Genomic DNA, 9,127 nt, shown 5'->3' with positions numbered 1-9,127 from the left:
CCAGTGTAACCAGAGCGCAGGCCTCAGTGTAACCAGAGCACAGGCCCCAGTGTAACCAGAGCACAGGTCCCAGTGTAACCAGAGCACAGGCCCCAGTGTAACCAGAGCACAGGTCCCAGTGTAACCAGAGCACAGGCCCCAGTGTAACCAGAGCACAGGCCCCAGTGTAACCAGAGCACCGGCCCCAGTGTAACCAGAACATCAGTTCCCAGGTTATTGAGATCTCAGCGTACACGAGGCTGGCCAGGTGAATTTGGAGAGCTGAGAGTTTTGGAGGTACACTGGGTGTGAAGAGAGTTACTCAGCAGCTCCCGGATTTACAGCTCTGAATAATGTCCATATTTGCTAACAGCAGTTTTATGGACCCGGAAGGGGAATTAACAATAGTAATTAGTGTCACTTTAAGTCGCTTTTTAACACCGAATAATCAATATAGCAACAAAAGTGGCTCTTAGTCTGACTGGGCTCAGTCCCTGGGGCTGTGAGGATGCACTCTCAGGTGTAAGAGGTGCGGCATTGTTCTCGGGAGTCCTGCTCCCAGCTCTGATATATGATGTGAGAGCAGCGAGCGGCCACACTATATAGGCCGCCTCGCTTCACTCACTCAGCCGTCTCCCAGATGGAGCGCTGGGCCACGGTGGGAAAGATGTTTGAAGCTGATATCTACGCTGGGAACGGCAGCAGGGAATTCAGCCTGGGGTCCGTCGTGACCAATCCCCACCTCCACTACAGCCCCTGCAGCTACCCACAGCACCAGCAGGAGGCACTGCGACTGAAAGGTAGGCAGCAGAACATTGATGGATCAGACAGCAGTCACAACCGAATGTCCCTATAAACAGGGCGGCGGCTGATTGTCCATTTAAATAGATTGTAACATGACTGATTGTCCATGCAGTGATGGTGGGATGGGGTGATGGGGAGAGTGTGGGTGAGGGAGGGGGTGATGGGGAGAGTGCGGGAGAGGGAGAGGGTGTTGGGGAGAGTGTGGGTGAGGGAGGGGGTGATGGGGAGAGTGCGGGAGAGGGAGGGGGTGATGGGGAGAGTGTGGGTGAGGCAGGGGGTGATGGGGAGAGTGTGGGTGAGGCAGGGGGTGATGGGGACGGGGTGGGTGAGGGAGGGGGTGATGGGGACGGGGTGGGTGAGGGAGGGGGTGATGGGGAGAGTGTGGGTGAGGGAGGGGGTGATGGGGGGTGTGTGGGCGAGGGAGGGGGTGGTGGGGAGAGTGTGGGTGAGGGAGGGGGTGATTGGGATAGTGTGGGTGAGGGAGGGGGTGATGGGGAGAGTGTGGGTGAGGGAGGTGGTGATGAGGGAGAGTGTGGGCGAGGGAGGTGGTGATGGGGAGAGTGTGGGTGAGGGAGGTGGTGATGAGGGAGAGTGTGGGTGAGGGAGGGGCTGATGGGGAGAGTGCGGGTGAGGGAGGGGGTGATGGGGAGAGTGTGGGTGAGGGAGGGGCTGATGGGGAGAGTGTGGGTGAGGGAGGGGGTGATGGGGAGAGTGTGGGTGAGGGAGGGGGTGATGGGGACGGCGTGGGTGAGGGAGGGGCTGATGGGGAGAGTGTGGGTGAGGGAGGGGGTGATGGAGAGTGTGTGGGTGAGGGAGGGGGTGATGGGGACGGGGTGGGTGAGGGAGGGTGTGATGGGGAGAGTGTGGGTGAGGGAGGGGGTGATGGGGACGGGGTGGGTGAGGGAGGGGGTGATGGGGAGAGTGCGGGTGAGGGAGGGGGTGATGGGGAGAGTGCGGGTGAGGGAGGGGGTGATGGGGAGAGTGTGGGTGAGGGAGGGGGTGATGGGGAGAGTGTGGGTGAGGGAGGGGGTGATGGGGAGAGTGTGGGTGAGGGAGGGGGTGATGGGGAGAGTGTGTGTGAGGGAGGGGGTGATGGGGAGAGCGTGGGTGAGGGAGGGGGTGATGGGGAGAGTGGGTGAGGGAGGGGGTGATGGGGAGAGTGTGGGTGAGGGAGGGGGTGATGGGGAGAGCGTGGGTGAGGGAGGGGGTGATGGGGAGAGTGGGTGAGGGAGGGGGTGATGGGGAGAGCGTGGGTGAGGGAGGGGGTGATGGGGAGAGCGTGGGTGAGGGAGGGGGTGATGGGGAGAGCGTGGGTGAGGGAGGGGGTGATGGGGAGAGTGTGGGTGAGGGAGGGGGTGATGGGGAGAGCGTGGGTGAGGGAGGGGGTGATGGGGAGAGTGTGGGTGAGGGAGGGGGTGATGGGGAGAGTGTGGGTGAGGGAGGGGGTGATGGGGAGAGTGTGGGTGAGGGAGGGGGTGATGGGGAGAGTGTGGGTGAGGGAGGGGGTGATGGGGAGAGTGTGGGTGAGGGAGGGGGTGATGGGGAGAGTGTGGGTGAGGGAGGGGGTGATGGGGAGAGTGTGGGTGAAGATATGGGCTGGGGTGTTCTGATGTGATTGTTGGGTGGTTTGTGGAATGAGGTGGGGGAGAGGTTGGAGGGATGAGATGGGGTAATTTGTCTTTGTGAAAGTATGTGGTTGTATTGGGAGATCGGATGTGAGGTACAACCTGAGCTGGGGGTGTTTACAGGCCCTGAACCTGTGGATTGCAGTCAGGGAGGTGGATGGAGCCAGGGCCAGGGATTGGGTTTGGTTTTGCCGACATTAAGTTGGGGGCAGTTTGGAGTCTCTTGTAACATGCTGCTTGTTTTCTGAGTGTATCAGATACACGTTTTGGCAGAGATTAATGTGCGGCTCTCTCTCCAGCAGATTACGAGCTCCCTCCTCCCTGTCGCTATGACCACACTTGCTCTGCCTTTGAGGGAGCAGCTCTCCACTCCAACTCCGCTCAACCCAACCAGACCAGGCCACCCAGCTCCAGCACCCTCCACAGCAGAATTCAGCTCGTCCTAGACAACAAGGCACTGTGGCATCGATTTCACGTTGTGGGAAATGAGATGATCATCACTAAATCAGGAAGGTAGGTGCCCGGGGCCTGGGCATTTTATTGTCGCATTCTGTTTATTCTGGGGGCTGAGGCTGGGGTCTGGGCCCTGACTTCAGGTTGCCCACTGGCCGCCTCGCACTGGGAGGTACCGTCATCAACAAGGAGCTCCGGTCCGTGCCCACTGCTGCTGCCCACTGTGCGACCGGCCATTCCCACCTGACCACAGTGAATTTAAAACTTAACTGAGCGTAATGAACTTGAAATCTGCAGATTCTGGCTGTAGCATATGATAACTTTCTGCATAGCGTGTGTGTGTATTCGTGTCTGAATTCAGTCAAACTGCAGGTTATAACATTTTATGTGTATAACATTATGAGGGGCCTAGATAGAGTGGATAGGAAGGACCTATTTCCCTTCGGAGAGAGGTCAATAACCAGGGGACATAGATGTAAAGTAATTGGTCGAGGGATTAGAGGGGAGTTGAAGAGAACTTTTTTCACCCAGAGGGTGGTGGGGGTCTGAAACTCACTGCCTGAAAGGGTGGTAGAGGCTGAAACCCTCATTGCATTTAAAAAGTATTTGGATATGCACTTGAAGTGCTGTAACCTGCAGTGCTACGGACCAAGAGCTGGGAAGTGGGATTAGGCTGGATAGCTCTTTTTCAGCCGGCAAAGACATGATGGGCCGAATGGCCTCCTTCAGTGCTGTAAACGTCTATGATTTTATGATTCTATGATCACTCAGTAGTCACATTGCAGTCTATCAATCAGTTATCAATTAGCACGTTCCCACCACTAAAAGTCGACAAATCCCCTGGACCTGACGGCCTACATCCTAGGGTTCTAAAAGAGGTGGCTGCAGAGATAGTGGATGCATTGTTTTTGATTTTCCAATATTCCCTAGATTCTTGAACAGTCCCAGCGGTAGCAAATGTAACCCTGCTATTTGAGGAAGGAGGGGGAGAGAAAACAGGGAATTACAGGCCAGTTAGCCTGACCTCAGTCATCGGTAAGATGCAGGAATCCATTGTTAAGAAAGTGGTAACAGGGCACTTAGAAAATCATAACATGCTTAGGCAGAGTCAACATGGTTTTATGAAAGGGAAATCGTGTTTGACAAATTTATTAGAGTTTTTTGAGGATGTAACTAGCAGGGTAGACAAAGGGGAACCAGTGGATGTAGTATATTTGGATTTCCAAAAGGCATTCGATAAGGTGCCACATAAAAGGTTGTTACACAAGATAAGGGCTCATGCGGTTGTGGGTAAGGTATTAGCATGGATAGAGGATTGGTTAATGGACAGAAAACAGAGAGCAGGGATAAACGGGGCATTTTTGGGATGTCAGGGTGTAACTAGTGGGGTGCCGCAAGGATCAGTGCTTGGGCCTCAGCTATTTACAATCTATATTAACAACTTAGATGAAGGGACTGACTGTAATGTATCCAAGTTTGCTGACGATACAAAGCTAGGTGAGAAAGTAAGCTGTGAGGAGGACACAAAGAGCCCACAAAGGGATATAGGCAGATTAAGTGAGTGCGCAACAAGATGGCAGATGGAGTATAATGTGGGGAAATAGAAATATAGAAACATAGAAAAATAGGAGCAGGAGTCGGCCATTCGGCACTTCGAGCCTGTTCCGCCATTCAATATGATCACGGCTGATCCTCTATCTCAATACCATATTCCCGCTCTCTCCCCATACCCCTCAACGCCTTTTGTGTCTAGAAATCTATCTATCTCCTTCTTAAATATATTCAGTGACTTGGCCGCCACAGCCTTCAGTGGTAGAGAATTCCACAGGTTCACCATCCTCTGAGTGAAAAAAATTCTCCTCATCTCAGTCCTAAATGTCCAACCCCGTATCCTGAGACTGTGACCCCCTCGCCAGGGGAAGTATCCCCCCTGCATCCAGTCTGTCTAGCCCTGTCAGAATTTTATACGTTTCAATGAGATCCCTTCTAATTCTTCTAAACTCTAGCGAATACAGGCCTAGTCGACCCAATCTCTCTTCAAACGACAGTCCTGCCATCCCAGCGATCAGTCTGGTGAACCTTTGCTGCACTCCCTCTATGGCAAGTATATCCTTTCTTAGGTAAGGAGACCAAAACTGCACACAGTACTCCAGGTGTGGCCTCACTAAGGCCCTGTATAACTGTAGTAAGACATCCTTGTTCCTGTACTCAAATCCAATTGCAATGAAGGCCAACATACTATTTGCCTTCCTAACTGCTTGCTGCACCTGCGTGTTTGCTTTCAGTGACTGGTGTACAAGGACACCCAGGTCCCTTTGTAAATCAACATTTCCCAATCTACCACCATTTAAATAATAATCTGCCTTTCTGTTTTTCCTACCAAAGTGGATAACTTCACATTTATCCATGTTATACTGCACTCACTCAACTTGTCTAAATCGCCTTGACGCCTCTTTGCATCCTCCTCACAACCCCACCTAGTTTCGTGTCGTCAGCAAACTTGGAAATATTACATTTGGTTCCCTCATCTAAATCATTGATATATATTGTGAGTAGCTGGGGCTCAATGTGAGGTTATTCATTTTGGTCGGAAGAATAGAAAAACAGAATATTTTTTAAATGGTGAGAAACTTTCAAATGTTGGTGTTCAGAGAGATTTAGGTGTCCTCGTACAAGAAACACAGAAAGCTAGCATGCAGGTACAGCAAGCAATTAGGAAGGCAAATGGCATGTTGGCTTTTATTGCAAGGGGGTTGGAGTATAAGAGTAAGGAAGTCTTGCTACAATTGTACAGGGCCTTGGTGAGACCACACCTGGAGTACTGTGCACAGTTTTGGTCTCCTTATCTAAGGAAGGATATACTTGCCTTGGAGGCGGTGCAATGAAGATTGATCCCTGGGATGAGAGGGTTGTCCTATGAGGAGAGATTAGTAGATTGGGCCTATACTCACTGGAGTTTAGAAGAATGAGAAGTGATCTCATTGAAACATATAAGATCCTGAGAGGGATTGACAGGGTAGATGCTGAGATGTTGTTCCCCCTGGCTGGAGAGTCTAGATCTCGGGGGCATAGTCTCAGGATAAGGGGTCGGCCATTTAAGACTGAGATGAGGAGGAATTTTTTCACTCAGAGGGTTGTGAATCTTTGAAATTATCTACCTCACAGGGCTGTGGATGCTGAATCGTTGAGTATATTCAAGGCTGAGATCGACAGATTTTTGGACTCTAGGGGAATCAAGGGATATGGTGATAAGGTGGGAAAGTGGAGTTGAAGTCAAAGATCAGCCATGATCTTATTGAATGGTGGAGCAGGCTCGAGGGGCCGTATGGCCTACTCTTGCTTCTAATTCTTATATTTTACCACTGTGCTGTCACCTCTGTGGATCCACATTTCAGGAAAGATGTGATTGCACTAGAGAGGGTACAAAGGAGATTCACGAGGATGTTGTCAGGACTGGAGAATTTTAGCTATGAGGAAAGATTGGATCAGCTGGGGTTGTTTTCTTTGGAACAGAGGAGGTTGAGGGGAGACTTGATTGAGGTGTATAACATTATGAGGGGCCTAGATAGAGTGGATAGGAAGGGCCTATTTCCCTTAGCAGAGAGGTCAATAACCAGGGGGCAGAGATTTAAAGTAATTGGTAGAAGGATTAGAGGGGAGTTGAGGAGAACTTTTTTCACCCAGAGGGTGGTGGGGGTCTGGAACTCACTGCCTGAAAGGGTGGTAGAGGCAGAAACCCTACCGCATTTAAAACGTACTTGGATATGCACTTGAAGTGCTGTAACCTACAAGGCTACGGACCAAGAGCTGGAAAGTGGGATTAGGGTGGATAGCTCTTTTTTGACCGATGCAGACACGATGGGCCGAATGGCCTCCTTCTGCGCCGTATATTTCTCTGATTCTATTCTATGATCCCCTTGTGACGAGCTGCTTACTCCGTGTCAGCAGACTCTTTTATTCCCTCTGAAGTTATGGCAGGAGATTGAAGAACCAACCAGTTTCAGGGCCAATGCGTGTTGACATCATTGGCAATGACAATGGGGAGAGATTTATAATGGGTGGCTGAATTGATATTGCCTGTTTTACACTATCACCAGTATGTCCATGACAAAGAGGAATTTTCCTGAACTCGGTGAGTTCCATTGTGAATGCTTCAGCACACTCAGTTAGTGTTGATCCCAGCAGGCCAGGAGGTCTGTGGTTCAGTCTCTGCTCCAAGCTGAGCTAGCTGAGCTCCTCAGGTACAGCAGCAGCAAGTTGCAACTAATCTCAGCACCCCTGGTTTAAGGAGGTGTAAAATCAACTCGGGTCCCATCACCTCGTCACTGTCGAGTGAAGGATGCTGGAAAGTGCATGTGTGTTTGAGGATGTCAGGTGGGGACAGGAACAGGCATAGACATGATGCCCACCATGAATGAATAATCTTAGTATGTAGGTTCATGCATGAAGATTGCCACTTGGGTGGGGGACTAGAGCTGAGGCTGGTTATCCTGGAACTGGACCCAGCTTGGAGTTGGTGCCTTCTTGTGAACTGCCAAACTAAAAGAATCCAGCCATTCAGTGTTCTGAAGAATAGTTTGTTTGGTGGATGCCGACTGCTTAGATTCCTTAGAGGTGGAAGTTCCTAATTCAGTGTTCTGTTGTTTCCCTGACAGGCGGACTTTCCCTCAGTGCTGTGTGAGTGTCTCGGACCTGGATCCCCATTCTGAGTACACTATGCTGATGGACATTGTTTCAGTGGATAACATACGCTATAAGTGGCAGTCCAAGTGTTGGGAGGCAGGAGGGGAAGCGGAACCCAACCTCCCCAGGAGGTTCTACATCCACCCGGATTCTCCGAGCTTCGGGTCTTCATGGATGAGCAAGCCTATCTCCTTCCACAAGCTCAAGCTAACTAACAACACCCTTGACCAGCATGGACATGTAAGATTAAGAACTCAGGGTAACTCTCTGACTTGTTAAAGTAGAGCCAATTTCAACTAGTTGAGTAAAAGCATGTTCTACCCCAACATGGGGTTCTCCCTTAACATGACGTTCTACCACAACATGACGTTCTATCTCAACATGAGGTTCTACCTCAACATGGGGGTCTACCTCAACATGAGGTTCTATCACAACACGAGGTTCTGCCACAACATGGGGTTCTACCTCAACATGAGGTTCTATCACAATATGAGGTTCTACCACAACATGTGGTTCTACCTCAACATGGGGTTCTACCTCAACATGGCGTTATACCTCAACATGGGGTTCTACCTCAACATGATGTTCTACCACAACATGACGTTCTATCTCAACATGATGTTCTACCTCAACATGACGTTCTACCTCAACATGACGTTCTATCTCAACATGATGTTCTACCTCAACATGACGTTCTACCTCAACATGACGTTCTACCTCAACATGACGTTCTACCTCAACATGACATTCTACCACAACATGAGATTCTACCACAACATGGGATTCTACCTCAACATGAGGTACTACCTCAACATGACATTCTACCACAACATGCGGTTCTACCTCAACATGAGGTTCTGCCTCAACATGATGTTCTACCACAACATGAGATTCTACCACAACATGGGGTTCTACCTCAACATGAACATGACGTTCTACCTCAACATGAGGTTCTGCCTCAACATGAGGTTCTACCTCAACATGAGGTTCTACCACAACATGACATTCTACCTCAACATGACGTTCTACCACAACATGGGGTTCTACCACAACATTACTTTCTACTTCAACATGACATTCTACCACATCAGGTTCTACCTCAACATGACCTTCTACCACAACATGGGGCTCTACCACAACATGGGGTTCTACCTCAACATGGAGTTCTACCACAACATGTCATTCTACCTCAACATGAGGTCTACCAAAACATGGGATTCTACCAGAACTTGGGGTTCTACCACATCATGACATTCTATCTCAACGAGTCATTCTACCACAACATTATGTTCTACCTGAACATGGCGTTCTACCTCAACATGACGTTCTACCTTAACATGAAGTTCTACTACAACATGATGTTCTACCACAACATGATTTTCTATCTCAACATGATGTTCTACCACAACATGACGCTCTACCTCAACATGACATTCTACCTCAACATGACGTTCTACCTCAACATGAAGTTCTACCACAACATGATGTTCTACCACAACATGGCGTTCTATCTCAACATGTCATTCTACCACAACATGACGTTCTACCTCAACATGACATTCTACCACAACATGCGGTTCTAC

The 9,127-nt window shown here is 50.0% G+C and overlaps 1 protein-coding gene across 1 annotated transcript; it reads left to right on the top strand.

Moving 5' to 3' along the window:
• The first annotated feature begins 619 nt into the window (after positions 1 to 619).
• Positions 620 to 7,823, top strand: LOC147104911 (T-box transcription factor TBX6-like). The gene is made up of 3 exons (XM_085962196.1): positions 620 to 779; positions 2,711 to 2,921; positions 7,517 to 7,823. Exons 1-3 carry the CDS (start codon positions 620 to 622, stop codon positions 7,821 to 7,823), a joined length of 678 nt encoding a protein of 225 aa, XP_085818322.1.
• Positions 7,824 to 9,127: the final 1,304 nt, after the last annotated feature.

This window comes from Somniosus microcephalus, chromosome 19 (assembly GCF_052327205.1).
Source record: "Somniosus microcephalus isolate GS21.2 chromosome 19, FLI_Smic_1.0, whole genome shotgun sequence".
Lineage (NCBI taxonomy): Eukaryota > Metazoa > Chordata > Chondrichthyes > Squaliformes > Somniosidae > Somniosus > Somniosus microcephalus.
This window is presented reverse-complemented; position numbering and strand designations above follow the sequence as displayed.

What these genes read in the sequence shown, in the direction of transcription:
- LOC147104911 (XM_085962196.1), top strand. Translation starts at nt 620, where the DNA reads ATGGAGCGCTGGGCCACGGTGGGAAAGATGTTTGAAGCTGATATCTAC. An exon ending in GGAGGCACTGCGACTGAAAG is followed by an intron (nt 780 to 2,710) that starts GTAGGCAGCAGA and finishes TCTCTCCAGCAG; the next exon opens with ATTACGAGCTCCCTCCTCCC. An exon ending in ATCATCACTAAATCAGGAAG is followed by an intron (nt 2,922 to 7,516) that starts GTAGGTGCCCGG and finishes TTTCCCTGACAG; the next exon opens with GCGGACTTTCCCTCAGTGCT.